This window comes from Strigops habroptila, chromosome 3 (genome assembly GCF_004027225.2).
Source record: "Strigops habroptila isolate Jane chromosome 3, bStrHab1.2.pri, whole genome shotgun sequence".
Lineage (NCBI taxonomy): Eukaryota > Metazoa > Chordata > Aves > Psittaciformes > Psittacidae > Strigops > Strigops habroptila.
Genome location: NC_044279.2, coordinates 57,940,977 through 57,967,890, shown reverse-complemented (window position 1 = coordinate 57,967,890; position 26,914 = coordinate 57,940,977). Strand labels below are relative to the sequence as shown.

General features: G+C 38.6%; 1 protein-coding gene across 1 annotated transcript in view; it reads right to left on the bottom strand.

Annotated features, from left to right (window-relative positions):
* ARFGAP3 (ADP ribosylation factor GTPase activating protein 3) overlaps positions 1-25,576 on the bottom strand; it is a 35,582-nt gene extending 10,006 nt beyond the window's left edge. Inside the window, exons 1-11 of the mRNA XM_030479750.1 lie at positions 25,173-25,576; positions 18,761-18,879; positions 17,475-17,547; positions 14,411-14,542; positions 12,335-12,418; positions 10,053-10,134; positions 9,597-9,653; positions 7,954-8,000; positions 5,682-5,827; positions 2,038-2,163; positions 1,327-1,449 (exon numbers count right to left, since the gene is read on the bottom strand). Coding sequence (XP_030335610.1) covers positions 1,327-1,449; positions 2,038-2,163; positions 5,682-5,827; positions 7,954-8,000; positions 9,597-9,653; positions 10,053-10,134; positions 12,335-12,418; positions 14,411-14,542; positions 17,475-17,547; positions 18,761-18,879; positions 25,173-25,241 — 1,058 coding nt within the window. The 5' untranslated portion in view covers positions 25,242-25,576. The remainder of the gene's footprint in view (positions 1-1,326; positions 1,450-2,037; positions 2,164-5,681; positions 5,828-7,953; positions 8,001-9,596; positions 9,654-10,052; positions 10,135-12,334; positions 12,419-14,410; positions 14,543-17,474; positions 17,548-18,760; positions 18,880-25,172) is intronic.
* Between the last annotated feature and the right edge of the window lie 1,338 nt (positions 25,577-26,914).

Here is a 26,914-nt window from a genome sequence, read left to right as displayed (position 1 = left end):
GTCAGAACTCTAATACTGAGTGTGATTATTTTGCTTTTGGGCATATATGAAGATGATATTAAAATTACCTCTATTTCAAAATCACCCTTTGGAATAAAGTCTAATAACCACCTTACAAACCTTACCTATTCCAACAATCTGACTCCATACTTTCTTTAAAAAGAATGAATTTGTACACCAACTCCAATTAGGTTCTACTGTTGCTGTAACTAGAAGACGACCTGGGAACAGCTAGGTTACAATTTACCTTCTAATTATTGAACCAAAACACATCAAAAAGCCTCTTCCATAATTTATCCTTTGCCTGCTAGTAGGCTTATGAATAATTTGAGAGCAGTAACAGTTCTTTCCAAGGAACAAACAGAGAAGCACTGAAATTATATATTTACAAGACGTTTTACAAGACTTGGTACCATGTTTGCATTTCTGCCACTAGAGATTACACTACAAAGTAATGACACGAAAGCCTTTGTGGTTTTATTTGTCTGTCTACAAGTAATTAGGTACAATTTTTCATGTTTCTGTGGCACCAATCCAATAAAGGCAGTTTATAAAAGCAACACCTGTTTCTATCTGTCAGCCCAGAAACAACTGTTCATGGCAATTAGCGCCTGTAGAACTAACTTGTTTTCCTCTCCCTCCCAACAGCGGTATTTTATAATTTGCACTGCATTCATACTCTGGTCAAAAATTCATCAATTATTTTTTGCATACTTTTTCTATTCAAATACATAGAAGTCTATCAAATAAGACTGCAGGCGTCTACACAATACATCCAATACACGATACCTCAAAAAGATGCAAGTTTTTGCATCTGTCATGCTTCCAGTTAAAAGGCTGATGCAACTGTAGTATATCTAGTGTCAGACTTTGATACTTGCTTAATTTTAAATGGGAGATTGAAGACAGTATCACAAGAAAGAACAGTAAAAAAAAAAAAGAAAGAAAAAGGAATGAACACAAATCATTCTGCCAAAAATAAAAAATCAACTCAATTTGGTGCACAGCAATTAAAAGCTTACATGGCAACCATCTGTGCAAATAGAGACTAACGCTGAACAAGACAAAATCTGTAAATACATAATTCAGACTACCTTATCCTCAGAAAAAGTAACTCCTCTTCTTTATAAATACATGTGTCATCAAGGTAAGGTCAACTATCTCACAACTTTTCCCATGCAGACGTCCCCTGAAAATATGTTAGGTGTGTAGACATGTCCAATTGTCTTCTGTTTTGATCTTAAGTTTCAAACACATTGTGCATATTTGAATACATAACTCGTATATATTTCTGCCCCCACTCCGAGCAAAAAGCTTATAAGTTACCTTGAACTAGCAGAGAAATACGAGTCTTCTACATCATCGGTGTATTTTTTCTTCGGCTTTGCAATTACAGGTGTTTCCTGCTCTATTGTTTGCATATCTGAGGTGACTGAGTGAGAAATGCCACTGGGAACAAGAAGAAAATAAGTATAAAAGGAGATCACAAAGCTCACACCTAAAAAAAAAAAAAAAAAATAAAGCCCAAATCTAGTTTCTGAAGCTTGCTGATAAAGCCCAAGCTATACAAACATTTAAGAAGAAAGGAGGAATTAAAAAAAAAAAATGGGGAACAAAGAAAAAGCCCTGGAAAACTCAAGTGTAATTCTCTGAAGTAGGGACAGGACTTCTGAACACACAAACTAATCCAACAGCTCGAAAACAGAGCAATTTCAGAGTTTTGGCTTGTAAAAGACAAACTACACTTGGGTTGGTAGTGTTCACTGAAAACATCCTACCCTCTTCACAGTCAGCTAATGGAGGCAAAAACCTTACAGACATCCTACAGTTTAGGTTAACACCTGTCTGGCAGGTTAGAACTTAAATCCATCAGAAGCAATTCTGATCCTTCCCCCTGACAAATACTAGATTCTTTGATTACATTATTTAAGTTTCCATAACACACTTTTGTATATTTTTTCATTTCCAAAGTAAAATGAAGGATAACTGCATAAAGCCACAGAGTATTTTAAAAACAGTTTATAAAACTTCACATACCTTCTGTTGCTGCCAAATCCTATGCCAAGCCTCTCCAATTCAGTTTTCTTCTTACCAGATAGATTTAAATTTTCTTCTTTTGTTTTAATATCAAGATCTCTGTAGGCCAACCGTAAAGATGATACGCTAGAACAAAACGTACAGTTAAAATATAACTGTAAAATGGTACACAATGCCCAACCCAGTAATATTGGTAGAAAATTAACAACATATATTGCAGCACTGTAATTTGCAGTTTACTGTGTTTACTGAAAATATTAATTATTAATTGGTTAAAGTTCAAACTACAAGGATGGGAGAAAGCCAGTAGAGAAGACTGTATAAACAGTACCCTAATCTGTGTATGAGCAAGTTGTCTTTTTCAAAATGAATGTGAAACTTGCTGCTGCTAAAGTTCAGGACAGTTTTGCATCACCTTCAAGTCAACCTGAAAGAGTCTTTTTTCCACAGCCCTGATTGTAGGTGAAACCAAATAATCGTCAAAAAACCCAACTCTCACGTAATACAGTACTGTGGTATTCATGATATAATACCAGTAATATTTTCCCCTAATGTCCAGCTTGGCCCTGCTATGTCTCACTCCCTTCACCCCCATCACACTCCCAGTGGTTTTAACACTTGCTGTACATACACTCAAGACAAGTGCTCAAGGTAGACCATGCTGCTTTATTGATGCTGCCCTTCCTTATGCCCAAATGGGTATCTCAGGAGAGGGGAGGAAAGAGTCTTTGTACTCCCAAAATGGAATATATTCTGTATTATAGAAACTCTGAAGCATCCAAACCTTATGATTTGCTGCACAGATGGCAACACATTTTGTCACCTGAAACATTCCCAGAGTTCAGATACAGTAAGCTGTCATTCTGAGATGCCATGAACTTTCCTGTACCTCAAAACGATCGCAACTGTTTTCCAGTAATACTAGTGTAGCAGAGACAGAAGTTTTTAATCTTGATTACAGAATTGTAGAAACACTGCTTACATCTAATTTGTTAGGTTTAAAGTGATATAAATAGTAATTTTAATGAGCAATGCAGCAATATTTTAACTCATAAGTTGTGACTGGCATAAAGTACAAATGAGCACTATCAGAAGAACAGTAAATGAGATTTAGGATGCTGCTGGTAGACATCATGCTGCAAGTAGGAAGGAAGTACTTAAGCCTCAAAACCATTATAACTTTCTATCACTTCTCTGCAGAAGCAGGAATGAAAACAAGTTTTTGACCAAGGAGTATTTTCTTCCAGTGTGTCTCCTAACTATTCGATTACTGAAACTTGCCAGCTCTTGCTGGCTTGATTTCTTCTGGTCCCATGCATACTGACTAAACTTAACCACGAGTACAAGATGCCTCCACCAAAGTTCATGCCCTGCTGGTTAGTGCATCTCCTGCAAGACAGGAGCTGTGTGTCTGAACTTGTTAAAATGAAAAGGACACAGTCTGGTCTTCTTCTTTCAAGGATGTAGGTACCAGCCTGCTATAAGGAAGAGAAGGACATCACTCCTCCAGTGATGAGGCATTTCAAAAAGGAGGAGAGCCATCTCAATCTTGTGATGATTAGGTATCCCTTGATTGGGGCTTTAAGAGGACTTGGAGCCAGAACGAAAAATAAAAAAGTCACTGTGCCTTATGTTCAGTTGCTTATAACAAAAAAAGTCAGATACAAAAAAGGATGCATCTGTGGAATGACTTTAAAAAGCAGTAAGATCAGAAAAATGTATCTTCAAAGCACAGAGTATGTTCAGGAACATTTTAAATCAATTCTTACAGTTTAGGACCAACTGTTACACAGAAAATTAAAAATGTTCTTTAAAGTTTAACTTGAAACCACTACTGATAAAATCTACTCAGTACTTGAAGTAGAAAGATTAGCAGCCCATGTTTATGAAATATTTATGAACACCAAAAATCTTATTTGCTATTGATTAAAACAAACAGGTTCAATTTAAAAGTAATTCCAATTATCTATTCTCTTGTCAGTGTGCAGCAGAAAATAAAAGGGTATCAATTATAAAATAACATTTTAAGTCTCAGAACTCTTTAACTTTCTAAATACTAGCCTATAAAAGAATTACTTCCGTTCCTGCCACGTAACAAGGCCACACTGAATTAATTTACTAATGCTCATTAATCAAGCTTTTAAAATTAAAACTGCCATACAAATTAGTTGGAAGCAGATGCAATCTCAAAGGTATTCACCGTTGTTTATACTAGGTATATACTAGGTATATATGTAGGTATATACTGCCATCTACAGTTAAAAATACAAAAAGTTAATCTCAAGGGAAATACAATTATCTTTGCCCTGCTGTGATCGGATCCATAAACTGAAGTGTATGTGCACCGCTCATGTTTGAAGACATTTTTAGAGGGTTCTAGCCACTGCACAAAAGTTGCAGCAACCTTATACTAAAGGTTGCCTTGAATATATATAGATCTATACATTTCTGACACAAAAAATAAGTAATTGTGACTTTCTTCCAAACTGAATTGTATAATTGAAGATACTACCATTAAAGAATAATAATAAATAATAATGAACAATAATTTTTCTTGTTATTTAGTAATCCATTCCTCCAAGTCACTTTACGGGTAGTTTTTGTCAATCACTGAGAAGCATGACTTTGTGCTAAAAATACTTCAGGAAAAATGAATGATCCCCTTGTGATTAACTTTTTTGCAGCACACAAAACATCCATTTCTGTGGAGGCTAAATAAAAGTAAGTGAAAGGAGTAGGGAAGACATTATAGACCAAAGAGCTTGGTATCATAAACTCCAAGTGATCCTGCCAAATTTTGTCAAATGATGCGTCTTAGCACTCAAGAGAGGATGTTAAACTTTACAACAGTAAAAGTGTACACTAACCAACCATTTAATAGTCTAATTTTGATGACAACTAACAAAATACTAAACACCAAAAACATGTAGCAAAAAAATGTACTGGAAGGAACCAGGATCACCACCCTCAGACCTTTAGGGCTGAATATTTATTAAGTGAGATGGATTAACAGATTCATGGCCTCAAACAAAAATATTCAAAGGGTTTTAGTGAAATGAAGGCAGTTCCAGTATAAAACAGCTGAAACTCAAGCAGACAATTCCAGCCATACTTAAAACTACCCCCTGCCTTCAGCATAGAAATTTTTACCCAATTAGTACAAATAAAGCTGCGTATTTGAATGTTCCCCTTGCTCTTAAAAAGACTGGTTTAAATAGTATTCAGTCAACTACACCAAAACAAACTAAACTAACACGAGGTAAAGAAAGTCCAAGAGGCAAGAGTCTTCTGTGGTAACACTTCAACATATTTGGGGTTTATTTCACATTTCATTCATGTATATCAGTAGAATGTCTCCTCATTTTCTCTGTTAAATAACATTACAGTTGTTTTTAAAGATAGCACTGGTCTATTTCTACCGTAAATCATCAACTGTAGAAACATGTACTTAATGGCCAAAAAAAAAGACAATGGGGGAATTGCCATTTGGCCCACCTCACCAATATCTGGAGTTTTTTTAAAGCAAGAACTGAAGTTTTATTTGTATGAGCTAATCTCTGGTAGTATTTAAAATGTTGGCAATTCCTTCATTAACATGAAATTAGGCTTCATGGTTTACCATTGTATATTTAATTCATACTTACAGTGGCTCTTCCTTATCAGTTTTCTTACTGCTATGAAGATCCTCTTGCTCCTTCATTTTATCTACAGCTTGTGCTTGTTTTTCAATCTCATTAAAGCTTTGGCTGCTCACTTTTTGTGCCCCCAAACCACCTTTTTTGGCACCGAGCTTGATTTATTGAGAAACAAAAAACAAAAGCCCCAAAGTTATAAGGGAGACAATGACTTCAGCTGACTTAACAGTCAGCTTTGAAAGCAACAGCAAACACTATACTCTGTTCAGGAGCATATGCAAACAACAATGAAAATTTGGAGCAGAGAAAATATTTTTCCATGTTTTGACCCTCTTTACATGCTGCTTCCCTAGCTCTTACAAATTTAGTTAGCTTTGCAGTCAAGCATTACAGGGTAATGAAACTATTACAGTTTTAATTGTTCAGAAGTTAGCATGTTCAAATCAGTAACATATAGCACAACTTCAGTTTCTTAATAAAGGATTCTGTTGCGTAGGATTAACATAATAAAACTTGTTGCAATGGAACCATTTGGTGCTTATGCACTTAATTCAGAATTTACATTTAGAAGTGGCAAATATTCTTGAATTAGTTCTCACTCTCCAGTTCTAGTGTGTTATCTCAAGATTAATTATTGATTTACTGGTTTATGGTAGGAGAACAATATACAGGTTTTTATATAAGTGTATGCATGATTAGCCTTTACGTGTGACAAAGCATTGCAAACTTTTTTCAAACATGTCAGCTGAAAGGTTCCTGTTTTGCACTCCTTTTAAAATAATTCTATTTCTAGTACATATTACTTCAATACAGGGATATATATTCTTTCATTCTGATTATCAAAGACTTAAAGCCCACTTAATACTACAAATATGAATAGATATGATGATGCTGATTCAGACAGTTCTTAGTCTCCCGTGTGTTTAATGCCTCATCTGCAACACTTCAGCAATATTAATTTTCACAATATATTTATCTTAACCTTTTAATCCTTTAATGTCTTCATATAAAAAGTTCTGGCCTATGTAAATACAGTTTTAGGCTCTGACACTACAGTTCACAAACTGTACATGCACCCACGAACCCAGTCACGTTCTTGTTACTGTAAAGGAACGCACCTGCACATACCACTTAGAATAATAAATTTCTCCTGTGTATTAGGGCCCTCTAGTGTGAGCAAGACAGAATAGGTTTCAATCTAAATTTATGTGCTCCAATAAACCTTTCAAATTTTTTGCCATACAAGAGCCCAGATTTAAAAGAAATTACTCCCTGTAACACGCTGACACCCTAATAGCCTAATATTAGGGCTATTTTCGTGGGCCTCAAGAGCCATACATTCAAAACTAGTTTTTCCTATCTAACTTGAGTTAACTTGAGCTGTCTTACTCATTTTTCAGGTTCTTTGAACACATCATTCTGAGACACTCAACTCTCCCCATGCCTTCTTTACGGAGACCAGATGCCTAAGAAAGTACTAAGACACCATCCAGAAACAAGCCTATAAACTATCCTGAAACTATCTTGAACTGAATGCGGCTGCAAGTTGTCTATAAACACAACCAAATACCATACTGCTGTGTGGTACAAGATGAGGACTCCTCCAGAAATACAGATCTGAAGTCTTGTATTGACAGATTATGCCACACATGCATATTTAGCCACTTGAAAGTGCTACTGGAACTCCCTCTGTTTTCAAGATTTGCTACAAAAGAATCTCAGTGCCCACTAATTTAGCTGAAAGCCTGAAGAAGCCCTGCAATCCAGTATCAGCAAGTGAGAAGAAAGTTACAGTGGAGTTGCAGGGATGGTGGTTGTGAAAAGAACTGAAGAAATGGGATACAGACCTTGACATCGATATATGCTTTGACATTTTTATTTTACATATTTTTGAAAAAATATGACCCACTGATCAGGTCCAGACAGCACAAAGAAAATGACACTCAGATATACACGCGAAAGCCTAGACAGTTCAGTGAGCTATATACATGTAAACAGACTTAGAATATCTGAGGTCAGAAAACAACCCACAGATCTGAAGCACTCCCCTACATGGAACAATAACCTGTTAGACAAATTCAAGTTAACAATGATCTGTTTTCAAACAGACCATTGGCTGTTTTGACATAGAAACAGTTTTCAATTCCATTTTAGTTTCATCGATTGTTACTGACACAAGTACTGTTTAGTGCTAACTTACTTGATACATTTCCACATTGAAATCTACCTATTTCCAGAAATCTAGAATACAGTTATAAATATGCATTATTTATATACTTACCCCCTTCTTAGCTTGATTTGGCTTCTTTTTTATGAAGGTGGTGTTCTCTGCAAGGATTAAATGTACATTACTTGACATACAATTTTATTAATTCCAGAACTGCAGAAGATAGTTTCCACAATATCAGCCTCAGAACTGAATTCCCAAAACTTTGGGAATTTATTTTAATGCCTTGAAGTATTACAGTATGAAGTACTTCCACACTACAAGACTGAGATACTAAACTGAGTTACAGGGAACAGAGCTGTGAATATCTCCAAGAAACTGCCTCTGATTGAGGGCACGGAATCTCTTACAAATATACAGTGGGAATAAAATTACAGCTCAGTCTTCAGTTGTAGATACCTGCTAGTAAACAGAACAAGAATGCAGGACTTGTCACTCCAAATCTGACTAGAGGTCCACCTGATCCTGTATCACTTCCAAGATGAATTGCTTCCTGCTTAGAAAGGTACTGGCTATGTTTAAACCCACCAATGATACAGATAAAACATGAAGTGCATGAAGTCTGACGCAACTCCTAATCTTGATATTTTTAACGAGACCCTAATAGGACTCACTACATTCTGTAAGGCACTGGATTGTGCCTTCTTGTCAGCTACCCCTGAGCCAGGGTAAATCTCCCACAATCAATACTTTTTTCAATCAGCAACTCCCATGGAATGCTTGTACATACAGAAAAACTGGTTTCAGCTGAAATTTAGTTAGAAACCAGCATACACAGAACAGAGATCCTTCCCATAAGACAGAACTTGTGATGTCCAAAACAAAGAAGGAAAGTGCTTGTTTTATGAGAACATTTGTTAAAGATACAAATGAGAACACCAGGAAGTGTATGGGGATAACGGGTTTTCCTAGTCTCCAGTTCTCAAAAAAAAAACCCAAACCAACAAAAACCAAAGCCAACCAAGTGAACATAAAAACAGTGATAAAGACCATACCTTCCTGAAGTACTGAGTTAGTCCAGCCATCACTTCTTTACTACCCCTGTGCTGCTGAGAATCAGTACTCTTTACTTTCGGAAACCTACTCCTGCAGGATGATCCTCAATATCATAAATCACTGATATATTTTATTCTATTTTCCTCAACTTGTTTTTACTTACTTACAGTATGATATACTCTTCAGTGTTAAGTAAATTAAGACTCTGGACATTGAAGATATTGTATGACAAATACAAGATTTTTCCAGTATAAATTTTAATGTTCAGTTTTCTGGAAAGGGAACAAAACTGTGTCTAAACAGAAAGACTGAGCTATTAGTACAAGATGTGTTGGCTTAACATAAATAGCAGGCCATTAATCACAGCACAATGCTCTATTGCACCTGTGTGCTTTAAATGCAGAACTTAAAGCAGTCTAACAGAAGGTGTAAACCATGAATGGTCACCTTTATTAGGTGTGACATCTGTAGCATTTAAATTCGTCAAGTTGGCTAAGATAAGATAGATAAAACCAGAACAACACTGACTAAAATTAGTACCTTAGAAATAGTACACTGTTTAACAGAAAAAAACTGTAATACAAGATCAGATGTTTTAATTTGTGCACATGGATATTAAAAACTCCACATCTCTTCCCAATCATACATTCTCTGTACAAACGAATATATACTGGCTGCTATCTTCTGCTTAGACTCATTACCTAATGCAGCTTTTGGTGACGTACTGAGGCAATCAACACTTGGTCCATGTTCTGGTCCTAAAACATAATAAATAACAAGGGTAAGAACATCAGAAGGTCCTTCAGAATACTTACAATATCAACATACAACTCTCAGTACTCAGGGTACTGTTTGATTCATATAGCATATGTGTTATTTCTATCACAGCTTTACCAGTTACTAAAAGTAGCAGGCACCCAAAGATTCACATGAAGTCTTTTGAATCAAATATTAGTCTGGATTTCTATTAAACATTCTTAAAGGAACATGCAGTCCCACACATTTGAGCATAACCCTTCTAAGAAGTCCTTCCTCTCCAAAATTTTTGCATTATTAGCATGACTAGGTTATTTAATTATTAAAGTAGGGTAAAACTAGCCTAAATAAAGAGAGTACCAGAAAAATGCACCTTATTGTTAATGAAAAATCAGTTGTACCTTCATAGCAGTCTGGAGTATTTTCTGGAGTTTTCTGCTGCAGAGAAGCTGGCTCTGATAACACCTGCTCTGTATTCTTTGCCTTGAAAAAATTTACAACAATCAAAAGTGTACACAAAATAGAATAAATACATCAAATAAATATGACCACTGAGCTCAAAGACTGCCTAAGCATCGCTGACTAGTTAATACTGGATTCTTATGATCCCAGCTTCTAGGTTTAAACCTGTTCACAGAAGAGCAGTTATTAAAGTTACAAGAAATGCCTACCTTTATTAGAAGCAAGCTGGTTTCAAACCACTCCTAAGCACCTGTATTTTCCTCTCAGCAATTTCAAGACATTTACCATCCAAAAAAATAATATGCATTTTAGTTGTGCTTTATGTTTAATTATTGTATGTTGGCCATTAATTGTCTTTACTCGTAACAGTAATACAGTACAGGAAATCTGGATCATTTATTTACATGTAATCACCACACTAAACTCTTGCACTTCCAATTTTCTAGCACTTAATTTTTGATTGCGAGCAGTCCTCCCAAGTCTTCCTGATGAGTCCTCCCACTTCCTTCAGACACATTCTCCTCAACAGGCAGGTTTGTTACCTCGTCACAATATCAGCTTAGTATTATCTTTTCCACCAATGCTGAGCCACTATGAGTTCATGCTTGTTCTTTCCTAAAACCTCAATCTCAAAACTTTCCGACATCTCTCTCAAAACATCCATACTCAAATAATCTCTTGCCCTGAAGTAAACAAACGGCTTTTCTCCAACCTCCTGCCTTTGCAGCTACTTGAAAAGTTTGCTGTAAAGATTCACTTTATTCTACCCACACATCTGTATGAAGTTCCTACTTGTCCTCAACCACAAAAATACTGACAACACTTTTCTGCTTAAACTTCTTTTTCTTTAGCTTGCCTCAGTTCATGCCTTTTCCACTCAACTGCAAGCACTCTTCCAAGCTGCTTTTTGCAAACAGAAATACTCAGTTTCTTTTTCTACTATGAAGACAGGTGATCTTCCGGTGAAGACACTAGACTAGAATTCACAGTAACTGATTTTTTTGGGGGGTCTTTGCAATGAGCATTTCTGAGTAAAACAGCAATCCTCCCAGTCTGTAAAATATAAACACTTTTTCACTGTTTCAAAGATGCTGAAATTTATTTTTATAAGACATTCAAATATCGACTGCAGTACTAGTTCCTAACATAAAACAAAGAAATAGCAAAAGGGCTGAATTTCCCTTTAAAATGCCCCATTTTCAAAACTTCACAAATACAACAAAAAAGTTACATTTGAAATGTCATAACTGAATAACCAAATGGAAAAAAATTTTTCATTCAAGTTACAGCTTTTGTCATCCTTAAACGTCCTGTATACACTAAAAAGTCATGTCATTTTTACTGTGTTCTTTACCCAGGTGCAGATATAAGCAACTTGTATAGGCTTTTATTACTTGCTGCTAATGCACATGCACAACCACAACATCATGACAAGGAAATTAACTTGCATATGAACTGGTGAAGAGTTTTCACAACAGGGGCTAATCTGATATACGCAAGCCCTTTGAATTCTTCTCTATCCCAAAATACGCCTCATGATTATACTTGTGGTTTAAGTGTTACAGACTGTAACTGTACTAGAAAGCCATTATACTAGAACACTTAATATTGTTGCAATATTTAGGAGTACTAGGTGTAGTAATAACTTAATTGCTCTAAGTTGAAGATGACAATTATGATCTATTTTTCAAATACCAGAGGCAAGAGAGCCTCTGGAACATTAACGTGTGAAATAAAACCAGCATCTATCACCTTAAGGAGGTAAGATCAAATAAACGAAAACTGACAGGAGCAATAGCCTTCAGAAAGTTAGCATTTTCAAATAGGATGAAAGCATTCTGGAGGAATAAAAAAGAATTCTGTTTAGCAAATGCTTTAAGCACTGTTAAACTTTACTGATTAAAACCCGAAGTTATCACATAGTATATTTAAATCAGAGCAATCCCAATCATGAGTCCAAGTGGAATTATATGCCTACAAGAAGTATAGTTTCATTCCACATTTAGCTACTATTTGGGTCATTCTAAATTATCGCCTTAGAAAGTGGTTCACATCCAGGAAGAATTTTGAGACCCACAGAAGGAAAGGCAGATAAATGTTAACTCACTGACCTACCCTTTCTATATAAGGTTTTTTCTCAGGGTTTAATCTTCATCACAGAACATACAGTTAACCCACGTGTTTAGAAAGCTAACAAGAATGAAACACAGGTAATCTATACCTTGGGAGAAACATGGGATGCAAAAAAGTCTTCCTCTTTGTTTTGAGGTGACACAGGTGACATTCCACATCCATCTGTCCACAGCTAGAATTGGAAGAGAGAGAAAGAGAGATTTTACATGAAAATTGCATGAATATATTCTTTTTTTCAAACACACTAATCTTAAAACTCCTTTTTTTCTGGTACATAATTATTCCTTACAAATATATTCAAGCTTCAATATATTCATTTATTTTTAATTTCATACATCTTTGATGTGTTCTTTCACGTTACCCATTTCCTTTCTAACAAAATGCTCAATATAAGCTCTGTTGCAGTAATACTGTCAATATTTAATATCACTAGACCTTTATAATAAGTTTTTTCATATTCTCATATAAGGTATTTTCTTTCTAATACTCTTGTTTTGCCCAAAGCAAAAAAGCCCAAACCAAACCAAAACTGAAAACGTAACACTGGCAGTCACTGGAAACAGCTTTCAGAATTGTACCAATGTGGTCCTGTACCCTCATGAATTTTCCCACCTACTCTCAGAGTGCCATCACCTCTGCTACAGCTAAAGCAGTTTTGCGAGATGCTAACAGCTCTGAGCAATGCCTGACCTCAGGGCAGGCTGGTGGGCCCACAGTGCCACAGGTATTCTTAGCATTGTGCAAGACAGGGCTATAACCTGTGATCTGCACTCCCAGCTTACTCACAGGCAAATCACTTCTCATGATACATGACCAAAAATAATGACCTCTGTCAAAAAGATTACTGAATGTGCAATAAGCTTACCTCACCATCCGACAATCAACTCTATCCTTAAGTTAGAGAAGAAATTTTTTACCATGTGAAAGAGGAGGTGAGGGTTGATACTACACCTAACTATCTGAATAATTTACTTCAGCAATTTAGATAGCACATACTCACTTCAGCTTGCACGACATAATTACAAAGTATATTAATTTTAAAAAACCAAACATAATTAATATCAAATGATTTGATGGAATCCGTAATTGAAGCAAGATAATCACAGTTCTTCAAAGTGTCATTTGGGTAACTTATGATCAACTTAAATGCACATACTGCATTATATTTACTTGAACATGTTTTACAACTAAACCTGTTTAGTAACTCCAAAGAAATATTCTCTAAAGTTAGCAATGTGAACTATTGTCTATAACATTTATAATATAAATTTATTATAATCCATAAATTTATTATATATAAATTTATTATAATCCATGTCATGCTATTTGATGCACAGATTAGAAAAACCCCCAAGCCACCTTGCTTTCCTTCTAATTCCCACTCATCTGATCAAGTTCAAACGAATCAGTCATGGACTTTAACAAATGGAATTAAACAATCAAAACATGTTTTCTGTGTGTGCAGAAGAGAACTGTTGTCAAACTTATCACTTCAGCAAACCAGTTCTGCATACTTTGCTAAGAACTTATTCCTGTCAGCAACCTAACAATGTTTTGATAGCATGCATGAACTCTTTCAGCATTTTTAATGGAAAACAGCAAGTTCAGGACATACATAACTTGCTAAGTTTTCAAATATTATTTTTGTAGGGCAAAAACCAAAACCATATGTTTACCTGTTCAAATCACATCCCACTTAAATCACAAATATTTCGTAGTTAATTTTATCAGCACTTTTACATTTTTACATGCTGTACTTCTCAATAATAATTCAGTTCCTGATAAGCAAAAATAAAACCATTTTTGTTATGCAATACTACTAATACAATTTTGGAGCAGACCTGCAAAGAAGTTTCCATTCTGAAGGATACCTGAAGTTTCTGCCTAGAACCCATGTAAGTTAATGCAAATGTTAATGTTTTGAATAACCAATAAATGATCCTGAATTACCCAGTTGAGCTCTAGCTCAATATTCTTTTTCCAAACAAAAAAGGTATGCTATAAACAGTTTACTCACCAGCTTGTCTATTCACTGTAATGTGTATCAGTACCTCCCTAAGACAGATAATCTTTCGCATTACTGATTAAAAACTTAAAATTATTCCAGGGGAGAGAAGATAAAGTTTTTCAGAAATCTTACAGACACAGGACACACACTACTCACATCAGTACCGTGCTTTCTTGTTGCCTGTGTTGCAAGAGATTTAATCTTCTCCTTGTAAAGCTGAGCAACACGACTGTTGTACTTTGCATTGGTATCGTTTGTTGTGCATCCGTGTTGATGGAAAAAAGCAGACTGTGAGGCAAAACACAGTAAATGCCATGAGAAACAGATTTAAAAACTAATGCCATTCAGCATAAACATATACCGCAGTGCAGCAAAACACGCTGCTTCTCTACCTAAATCCAACCTTTTCAATTATGAAGTCTATGTAGATCTCCAAAATACAAAGAAAACTCCATTCTGGCAACCTCTTTGCATATAAATAAAACAATAGAAAAATCAAATACATTAGTGTGATGCTTTAAAAGCATCTACAAATGCAAGTTCGCCATCATAGACAAAAAAACTCTAGTTCTGAAATTAAGTGTAGAAAGGAAGATGTAGAAATGATTGCCAATACCTGTGCTTCAAAGGACATTCCTGATATTCTAAAAGACATTGCTTGGCTTCATCTCTAGCATGCTAGAGAGAACAATGTATGTCCAATAGCATCAAAATGACCGTATAAGAATTGTCTTCCTTCAAAAGAAAAGTGTGTGAATGCACATAAGTACCCATATATTTTTATATGCTTGTGTATTTATATGAAAATACAGGTATTTAAATGAAAAATTCTATTCTGATTTAGGATCTTAAAACAAAAGCAAATCAATACATTTACATCAGACTTTCACAAGCTCCTTGAAAGATTAAAAAAAACCCCCAAAAAACAGTTTTCTCAGTACCTAGAATTGACTAGCAAATCAAATCATACATGCCTGCACAGAAGAACAGGACAGACTGTTACCATAAAACATAATAAACGAGTTTCTGATAGGATCAGCAAGTCTAGATAACCTAGGGTTATGACCTCATCTGCTGGAATTGCAAAGCATAAATCTAGGAGTACACAAGCACCTGACTTTGTATAAAAATTAAGCAACAACCATGTAGGAAAGAGAAAATGCCAGACAACTGCGATTCCAACAGAAACAGCTGTAAACATCACAGATGCCAAAAAGATTGTGCATTTTTGCATTTAAATACATGCACCTCAGAACTTGATATTTAGAGCTTTTTTTTTTTTTTTTTGTAAACTCTAATTCCAATCATTGTAGAGATTTATTCTGAAAACAAAAGGAACTAAGGACACTTCAGATTTACTAGCAATTTGATACACAGCTATGAAGCACAGGACTGCCGTTCTCCAAGATTCGGCATCATCAGGCAATTATAGAATACAAATTATTAGTGTTAATCTGACAGTGCTTCTAAACATAAGTTAGTAAAAATAGAATTTGGCATTTAATTTGGAACAAAAAGACGTTTTTTGAGGGTTTTTTTTTTGCTATTAGAAGAAAAATGTTAATTTTACTTCTTAAAATGTTCAAACAGTTTACTAAACTAGTCTTTAAAGTCTCAGGTATTAATCTTCCTAGGTATCCAAAACAGGTCATTGTGAATTTGAGGTATTTGAGGGGTGGCTGGGTATATTACACCTCTTGGTAAAATGTATGATAAGAAACAGTGACATCAAGCAGAAAGACAAAACTTCATAAAATTAAATAATAAAGGTTTACTGTTGTTGTTCTGGTAATATGCTTTCTAAGATTAACAGAAGAACTTTTCAAACTTTGCCATCTTCATTAACAGAAGTACTTTTCAAACTTTGCCATCTTCATTCCAACTACCTTAAACCCTTCGTATAGCTAAGTTTATATAGTTTAACCAAAGCTTGTAAGCCTTTGGCTAAAAAAGAAAATATTTTTCATGCAAAATCTCCCTCTTCTGATTAGTCAAAACTGTGGGTTTTATGTACTAAGTGGCATAACAGAAACTCCATAAGTAAATTCACCTAACAGCAGTATTAATATAGAAAGATATAACTTAGAAAGAGTAGGCAGAAGAAAAATAGAAGAAAAAGACACCATGCAACTGCTCAGATCTGTAAGCCAGAGAGAGAAACCTGCTGAATGCCTAAGTCAAAGAAAAAGATTTTACTGGAAAATGCAGACGTGAGAGGTAATAATGATCCCGAATTTATCCTTTTTTGTACGGAAACGGAAAAAAAAAAAATAGCAGAGTATTAAAGTGTTAGAAAGGAAAGCAGATTGTTAAGAAAATTGTTAAGAAAAAGCCTATGGAAAGCAAGTTTGGATGAAGTTTCTTAAAGAAACAATAAGGACAAAGCACAGATGAAGAAAGATAATGGGAAGCGTTCAGGGAATTAGAAGAAAAGTAGAAATTTCTTATGAAAGTTGCACGTTTCCACACTGGGTGGGTCAACTTAGGGAAGTAATCTCAGTTATTGGTGGTCAATCTTTGAAAAAATATGGGAAAACAGGCAATATTCCAGAAGAGTTGACAAAGGAAGATATCCTCCCATGAAAACGAGATTGAGAACAATATACCTGTCAACGTAACTTCAATTTACATAAATATTGTGTAACAAACTTATCTGTAAGTACATAAAAAAATCAAATTGAACGTAACAGCCAATGGGCCACACCAAAACACTGCTACTTCCCCTCTGACGTATATGTATACGTCAGTATAGAATGTTTTATCCTGGCTTTAGTTGTACCTTCAGAGTAAGTTAGATCTTAACTTCAGTGTGACTTTCAACAATGACATGATTTTTGGCATGAGATTTTCATAAACCATGTACGGAAAAACAGTCACAGAAAGGTGACCATAAGCTAGGTTTACGAGCTGTTGGCAAGCCATCTTTCAGCAGCCGCCAATGTTTCCCTCTTAAATTACAGTGATTTTTATTAGTGATTTGTAAGAAAAAAATAAAACATTTGCAGATTATACCAAGAAGGAAAAGTTGCAAGTATGGAGGATGAAAACAGGAACCAAAGGAATTCTTAAAATACAAAAAAAAAAAAAAAAACCAAACCAGAAGAGGAGAAATGGACTGGGAAAATACAAATATCCCCAAGATATGAGGCAGAAAGGACAGACAATAGCTTCCAAGCCTAACGAGCTTCAATGTGCAAAGCAAATTCCCAGGAGTACGTACAGCATTTGCATTTCCTCCAACTTGCATGCATCTCAGCTGAAACCAAGACCAATTGGAATCCAGTTCTGTAGATCTAAACAGAAGGAAATATTTTTAATGTTATCTCCAAAGCCATTTAAAATCTTTCTACCTTTTTTATTTGCAAAGTGTTTCTCTCCCTCCAACCTTTTTTTAAAAAAGTGAAAACATCCATCTATTAAAAAAAAAAAAAAAAAAAATCTGTGTCAATACACAATGTGCAATAGAAGTTAATAAAGCCATGTAGAACTGCCACAGTTTTACCAACTGTAAAAGCTTGGAAAAAAATGTACCCTCTGACAGGTTTTCCCTTTTAGAAAGTACCAGTAAGGTCATGTTTTCAGGATAACATTTGAACTCTGTCAAAAGCAAATCACAATCACATGTAATGGACAAAGTAACAATTCAAATGTCATACCACAACAAAAATTTGGGGCTCAGTGAGCACGAGGAGAATTAATACTGTGATCGTTAGGAATGGATTCTTGAGAGGCCTTTTGTAACGCTCTTGTATACAGCGAAAAGGCAGCAGAAGAAAACTTTTAGTTGATGGAAAACAGCTGCTTTTATCAGCAATCCATTCCTGGATGCGCTGCTCTTGTGCACTTCAAGCAGAACACCACATTTCAAATATGTAATTATTTATTAGGCCAAAAAAGGCCCACAGGCCATCCATCAGGATACTTGCCTGAAATTTGACAAGCTCAGGGTGCAGATTTACTGCACCAACTGATTAACTGAGCTAAACAGCTGCCAGAAGGGGTAGCCCTTTACACTACCCCAGTACTAGCACTCGGGTGACACCACCATAAACTACTTCAGCAAGCAAAGCTGGCAAAACGCTACTTAGCTCTCTGACCTGGCTTGCTGGGAGTCATTATTTTTATGATCAATACACTGTAATACTGTTGAAGATGATAAACTAGTATTTGCCTCGGCCTTGATTTGAAGGAATGTTAAAACTCTTCAACATGCTTGCATTGTTCTTCATTTTTATCATCTTCACTGTAGAAACAGACCTGCCAACAAATGAGCACTACTAATACAACAAGCAGGTAACGGGAATGGGTGCATGGTAAAAATTCTGCTGAACCCTACCTATTAATCTAATTCCCAAGCAGCTGTTAAATACATCAAAGCCAATATAAACATTAAAAAGGTCTCAATCAGTAGCTGAAAGAATGGGTTTTCCACTCTGAGCAGGTATCTGAACAAACAGAAACATTAAAAGATGCAATTTTTACTATAAAAATATACAAGCTACTTACCGAATGAAACTCAAATGAACACCAAGTGATCGATGGGTCCCTGAACAATCAATACAGAGAAAAACTCCATATGTTATGCTTGCCCAGCTAGGGTTCTTCGCTCCGCAGTCAAAACATACCTTAAACAAATAAAGATCAGTAACAGGACTTGAGCATAACCACATCTCGTAGTTGTATTATAGGTCATGCTAACACCTTTGCAGCGATCAAATTTCATTAACTCATCTTACAGCATTTGTTGACATGATGACTTTATATTATCCTAATTTTACAAATATAAGGAGTTGTTACACAATCTGCCCACGCCTGTGTGTCAGGGCCCTAACTAGACAGGACTACATGCCCTCCTGTCTTCCAACCACAACCAGTGTAGAGAGGGACCACAGGTTGAGAAACTGGACCAGAGAACCCACATCAGACTAGTTCAAATACATGTTTAATGCAGTACTTCCAGCACTACCGAGATACAAAAGTGTTTAAGAAATACTTTCCCAAGGGCAGGCTCTCTTCATGACATACCACTGAGTCTACTCTTTCCTCAGAACATAGATGCCACTGCAGCTATCAGCACAACTAATGACATCACAATCTACTTTCCTATACAGAATCCTTGATCTCTAGAGCAAGCCACCGAAACCCAGCTCTGTGAAGAAAGCATCCACTCTGTGCACTGCGCAGCTGAGCTCCCTCTGCCAGACACGACTATTTGCATGATGTATTGCTGTATCAACCTTTTGACTGCCCATCACAAACTGGTTAAAAAGCAAATGCGTCCAAAACTTCTGCACAGACAAAACCACGAACTTCTTATTCTCTGCCACCACATAAGGTTCCTAACATTCAGCCAAAAATACAAGAGGTGTGCCTACATCTCATATGCTTTGCAGGTCTGCAGACTACGACTTTCAAGTCCTGTTCCAGCTGTTCTGCATTTTGTGCTCCTTTGCCCAAGGAAAGCAAGAACAAAAAATTTCTTTCATGCAAATCAATTTTCAAATGCAAGGAAAACCACAAATTTAGACAGAAACAGCTATTCCTAGTTAATGTCATGTGCACAACTCTATTCCTGTATGAAAAGCACTTCATTATCTGGTCAATGCTTTTTCGATGGTATTTATAAATGCTGCAGAGAAAAACTTCTACAGTAAAAGCATCCATCTATAGGTACAGTCACTGGCATCTACGAAGAAACAGCTCCACAGAGAGATGAGTTTTTACACACAAATTGACGGAGTTCCAATCCTCAATTTTATCCTTTAACATCCTATAAATGTAATGTATCTTCAGATAGCAAGGGAAGATCTAGCTATACACAGAAAGAAAATAAAAAGTTTATTCCAAGCCAGCTGCTAGTGACATATGGAGCACCCTACACAGGCAGCCACAGTGCTTCCAGCACCTCTCTGTCAGGTTGAAAAAATATTAAAACACTAAGAAGTCTCCTTCATCAATCCATTCATACAACTAGAGATTTTTGTCTGTTTTTTCGTATGTATCCAGTCAAACAAGCCCTGAGATTGCACTCAGGTCAGCTCACCCATCATTCACCCAAATTAGTTTCAAGTACATGCCCAGGAGCAGTTTTAGGCTAAACTCCTCGTTTTAGTGTGGGTCTATTTAGCTTGTACAGTCCAAATTTACCAGGCACAAGCAAAGTTCACCAGCAGATCTCAGCATTAGCTCTTCTAACACACAAACATCATGAGTCCGAGCTTCAGTTAGGCTAATAACCAGTTACACAAACAGAAAGCACGGAGGCCACAGTTTCTGACTGTGCGAGTCCCCTCTTCCTCTCTCAACAGAGATGTAACATTCATTAAGTCATTTATGTATCCCACTACTGTATGTGGAAATGGGGTCATTCACTAACATACAGCAGAAAGAAGAAATAAGATAAAAGCTACACAGAATGAGTGATGAAAGGAGGGGTTAGAGGGAGTCCCTGAAACAAGCACAGGTGGAACAATGATATAAGGGAGTTAGGGAAAAACAAGAATGAGTAATACTTCATGCATGCCATATTCTCAGAAAACACACAGCCTTTGTAGTCAGAACTCATGCTCCTTTTCCCAATTGTCTCCATTCTTTGAAGTAGTTCCTTAAAAAAAACATAAGCTTCATCTTCATTTTAAATTGACTATTTTCAGGGTTTCTCTTACAAGGCTAAAAGGAGGATGGGGACAACGACACGGGAGAAGATTCTGCTTGAAACTGAAGCTAATCAAACAGCCCTGGTCTCGCTTCTAGTGCAGGAGAGCAAAGCAGACTTAGAGCCGTTAAGTCTTGTGGAAATTCCCTGGCACAAATACGGGAAATGAGAATCTTGAGTATCAGTGGGTGGTTAAAAAAACCCATGTTTAAAAAGTTCAGTTACAAACATCCCTAAGGATTCTGCTTCCCTCCCTGGTACAATTATAAGCACTTCTTAGTTTCAACATCTTAGAAGCCCATTGCATCACGTTGGAAGCCAGCTGCCACAAAGCAGGATAGCTCAAGATCTTCACTCATGCAGGATGCTCTATCAGCTATTTACCAGACACCTGTGAACATTTTTCATATTAATAAAACCTGCAGCTTTTAAGATTGTGAGGCAAGTAGGAACATCTAATTGTCTTGTGGAAAGTAATGTAAAAACTGCCGCTTCCAACACATTATGCAACAAAAATAGAAGCAGGTTTCATTAACATTTAGACTCATTTTGCTTAGTTTTCTCAATTTTTAAAGTGATTCCTACCACACCAATTTTAACAAGAATTAAAAAATCAAAACCCATTTCAGAGCCGCCCCATGAAACTGTTTCCATTTTAGAAACAGATAAAGCGTATTTTCTGTACTGATTTAGGCACAACTAAAATATCAAAATAATTATATAAAAATCAGTTTGAAGGATATGCTTAAGTAATCTATTGCTTTTAAAATACACTTGCATTCTTTTTGCTTATTTTGCGTTAAAGCATTCAGGGCAGTAAAGGCTCAGTAACAGTCACTTTGAAAAAAAACAGCAAAAGCCCTGATTGAGATATCTGTATGAGAGCAAACACAAAGGTCTGGTATAGTCCTCAGCAAGCAGTCATTAAATCCTACAATATCCACCTTGCACAAGATGCCTATATTAATAAATAAATATATAATACATATTGCTATTGGACATGGAAACATAATAATATATAGCCTATACAAATGTTAGTTTTGGCACTTCTGAAGAGGTGAGCAGGTTCAGCAAGCAAACCCACTTATATCCGTGAGGTCATGGTAAGACACTTTCAACCTCTACACAGAATCTTTTAACCTCCCATGTAGCGGGGCTGCTGCCACAGGGTAGCTCTGCATCTGCTTGTGTTTGCCATTCCAAGCATGCCCAGCCACGACACTAAACTCAGGAGGCAGTTTCACACTTGGTCAAAGGTGATCTAAATCCAAGCAGCTACTCTCTTAGCTATCAGCCACCATATCCAGATATGCTTTCCTTCTTCTCTTGCATCAGCAGTTAGGGTCACACTTGTTGATCATACTGCACTGCACTGCTTTGACTCTGAGCAAAGGTAGGTCCAACTCACAGCACAGCCACATGAGCAGTAATGCCAATATATTTGAGGGAACAGGAGTGTTTGCCCTTAGAAGAAAACAGAACTTCCCATTTAGGAAGTGTTATGATCTTAAAATGACTGACGTGACGCGTGATATCCACTTCATGCTGATGCAAAAAAACCTTCCACCCTCCAACACACACACATCCCACACTAGAATACACACGGTAATAACAAAACTGACAGCTGATAAACCACCACCACAACACCCGCCAGTTCCTAGGTCCTTGATCTAGGTGTCCAAGCAAGGACATGAATCCTATCATCAACAGAAGAAAAGAAAGAGCCAGAGAGAACGAAAGACTTAACAGTTTCAGAGGAGTAGATCTATGCCAGATTAAAAGTGACTATACAGCCTCAGTATGCAAGTCTTCAATCCAGGTGGGCTTTACAAGCACTCAAGTTAGCAATACCTGGTAGCTTAAGCACTATGAACACTTGCATATGTACAAAATACACACTATTTAATAATTTTAACATGTTTGTTAACTGCCATCAGGCAGCTCTGTATGAAGTAATGCCCAAAGACACACCAAAAACTGAAAAAAAAAAGCTGTTTCTCATGCTATACAAAGGAAACTAAGATGAAATTAGAGATATGTTAATTTCAAGACAATTATTCAAGTATCAGTTTAAACAGACCATAATCCACAAATTAAACTGCACATTTATTTAAACGAGAATTATCTTTCTAAGCTCATGTGCACTAAGAACCACCACAGAGCACCTAGCACAGCATAAATGTAGATGCATGCTCATAGCAGGCAGCCAGTAAGCCCAGATGCCGCACAGAACAGACACCAGGTCTTCTCAAACTGTATACATAAACACCACAGCTAAGCATATTATTAAGCTTTTAATACAGAACCTTTCCAGTTTTGCACTTTCCCACGTCTATCTTTCCCAGCAGAAAAGCCATACAAATAAAAGAGGCAGACTGTGCAAGAACACAAGAGAAAGGAAACAAAACAAGATGTGCTCAAACACAAGTGGATAAACTGAGGGCAGCAACTTTTACTTAAAAAGACTGGTCAGATACATGGGCATGGGGGAGTTGTGAGATCCAAGCTGTTTATGCTTCGCACTCTCCTTCCTCTACGTCTTTACAGGTCAGCGAGACCGGGCTCCACTGCAGTGTAACCAGTTCTCTGCGCTTGAGCTCCTTCTTTCAAACTGACCCAGTGCGAATGGCAGCACACACTGTGCTAACACTGCTTTGTCAACATCAGCACTGCATTTCTATGTAGCACTAGGCACGACTGCAAGGCAAGACAGATATGCCTGAGCAACCACAGGTACCACATCCACCTTATTAAGTCCAGCATGGTAACAAGAAGTTCAATACAGGGGAACTGTTCAAGGCACTCCATCCTCAGGCTTTCCCCTCGCCAGCTGTGGGCAAAACTTTCTGATGCTCTTGTGATCCCAATACAGAAGCAGCATCACAATAGCACTACAGAACTACTCACTCTCTTAAGTGCAATGCCAGTGAATTTCAGAAGCTTGTAAAAGATTTTCTATTTGACTCTCCCTGTTGGGACTAGGACCTTTCCTCGATGAACTTTCTACCCCATTGCAAAGGAAGGTTTTAGAAATACTTGTATTAGAAACAAATTGGTGAGTGTTCATCTCTGAGCTCTGCTTTCTGAGAAACCACACGTGTGTCCATTGCCTGTAGAGTCTTAATAATTAGTGTTCAAAGAATGGAAGTCAGTTTTGAACCAAAGGCAGACCTCCAGATATATATTCCCAGAAAACAAAACCACGGTGTTCCTTTATAATGCTAATCCAAAGTTTCTTAGTGTATTTTTCAGATATGCTCACAGTGTATGTCCTAAAGCCAACACAGTGGAGCAGATGGCACTAAAAAGCAGCACAGGAGCACATAACTCCTGCAGGTAGTCTGGCCGCCCAACACTTCTGCCAGGTCACCTTGCAGCTTGAGGCACCTGTCCCACTTCACAGCTAGCCACTGCACACCTTCATAGGCAACAGGTACTAAAAACCAAACAGGGCTTTACAACTCTGAGAAGCTAAAGTTGGCTCTGGATGAGTCCAATGTGGTAAGAAACATCAAACTTTTATAACCACAGAAATGGCTGTGTCACAGCAGACTTTATTTACTTCACAGAATGGTTTGGGTTGGAAGGGACCTTAAAGATCATCTAGTTCCAACCCTCTGCCATGGGCGGGGACACTTTCCACCAGACCAGGTTGCTCCAAGCCCCGTCCAGCCTGGCCTTGAACACTGCCAGGGATGGGGCAGCCACAACTTCTCGGGGCAGCCTGTGCCAGTGCCTCACCACCCTCATAGCAAAGAAATTATTTGATTAAAAAAAAAGAAAAGGGGGGAAGTTGGGGAGGAGAGGGATCGACGTTCACCACTCTACGTTGTCACGATTCTGAAACTTCCTTTTTATTTCCAGCTGAGCTGACTCTCCTTCCAGCAATCCCCAGACACCTGGCAGCCGGAGGAGCTGCACTTCCCTAGTCAAGGGCTTAGCCCTGCACGCCCAGCAGGCCCCCGCCGCCGATCGCCCGCCGGACCGGCAGCGCTGTCCGGCCGACGGCGAAAAAGGCTTCCCCCGCTTCCGGGCCGGCCGACCCCGGTGCCGCTGCCCTGCCCGGCCCTTCCCTCCTCCCACCGGGGCACCCCTCGGCGGGCAGCCGGGCCGGGTCGCCGGGGTCCAGGCGGGGCGTGGCGGGCCGCCGGCACTCCCCCTCCGCCGCGCCCCCGGCAGTGCGACGTGTCACAACGGCAGAGCGCGGCCGCTGCGGCCCCTCCATCTCCCCCCCACTCCTTCGCGCCGGCCGGGCGCCCCTACCTTGTTGGTGGGGACGGAGCGGAGCCGCTTGAAGATGGCGGCAATGTCCTGCTTGCTGGGCTCGCACATGGCGGCAGGTGGTGGCGAGGCGGGAGGGCTGCGAACGAGAGCCGCTGCCGCCCGCCTGCACCGCCGGGCTGCTCCGCTCTGCTCCGCTCCGCCCTGCCCGGGAGGCGGCCACGCCGCGCGCGCGCCCCTTCAGCCCGGCGGGGCGTGGCCTGGGCTGCGGTCGCCGGCGTGGCGCGAGGGAGCGACGCTCCGCGGGCTCTCGGTTGCCCCGGAGACGCGCGGCCCTGCCGCGTCAGCTCCGAGAGCGGCCCGCGGGCGGGAGAGCCCTGTGCGGCGGGTCCCGGGGCGCAGGGGAGCGCCCGCCGCGCCGGCCCCGCTGCCCTGTGGGGAGCCGGGGGGGCCGGGAGGAAAACCCGCGGCAGAACACCGCGGGAACACCGCTTCCCGCTCCGTTCGGGGGTGTGGGGAGAGCGATGCAACCGTGTTACCCTTAAGGGATATCAAGGCAGGTGATAAAGCGCGTTGTTGTGATTGTGACCAGACCTGGTTTTGCTCTTGGACTCAACAAGTAGGTTCCGAGCACTCTGTGAAAAAATTTTAGTTAAAACCATCTTTTCCACTCCTCTACAGGCAGAGACAAAGCCACAGAACAAAAAGCTGACAGGTTTGAATTGCTTTCGAAAGCAGCGTATTCAGATCACAAACCTGAAATCCTGAAGCCTCTCTGAACAGGAAACTAATAGAAATATAACCAGGAAACATGTAACATACTGGTAATCCCTACCTCAGAAACCTTGGGTGCCTGAAGCATTGCTGTGCTGAGTCTGGTTGCACCTAGTGACCTTGTGCCAGCGCTCTCCCCCTCACATTCCACCTTACAGGAGCATTGTCACTTAGGGCATGAAGCTCAGCAAAGGCAAGGATGAACCCTCCTGCTGAAGAACCCATTTGCTGGAACAGTGGCCAGGATGTTGCAGAGGTCCTGCAGGAGCTGCTCAGGTCCCCTGTGGCCAGCCCCATACTAAAGGTGCAAAGTCCCTAAGGGTGGCCCTCACAAAACAGCACAAAGATAGCTTTGTGGCTGTGCAGAACTCAGCTTAGCAGTGGTAAGATGATCCATAACAAGATCTTCAAAGCCTGGCATCATAGCACTCTTCTTCAGAGACCATCAAGGCTCACAAGGCTGTATCCCTTCTTCCCTACTCTTCAGACATAGACACTTAAGACGTCGGTTATCCATATATGGAAAAAACAGTTTAGACACAATTTCTGTAATTTTGTCATTTTGTTTCAGAAAGTCTGGGTTGGAAGGGACCTCTGGAGATTGTCTGCTCTAGCCTTCTGTTAAAAACAGGGCCATTGATTGAGGTATCTATCTATCTAAATAGTCAAGGTCGCTACAAAGAAGACGGAGTCACCCTTTTTACAAGGAGTCACATAGAAGATGAGGGGTAATGGGCACAAGTTACTCCTGGGCAGATTCCGCCTGGCACAAGAGGAAAATTTTTCACAAGGACAGTAAGATACTGGAATAATCTCTCCAGTGAAGTGGTGGATTCCCCAACACTGGTCACTTAAGATTTGGCTGGATAGGGTGCTGCAACACCTAGCCTAGGTGATGCTTTGCCTAAAAAGGTTCGACCAGACGATCCTTGAGGTCCCTTCCAACCTGTTACTCTATGATTCTATGAAGTTCAAAGCTTTGCATGAAAATCTAGCTTCAGCCCTTCAGC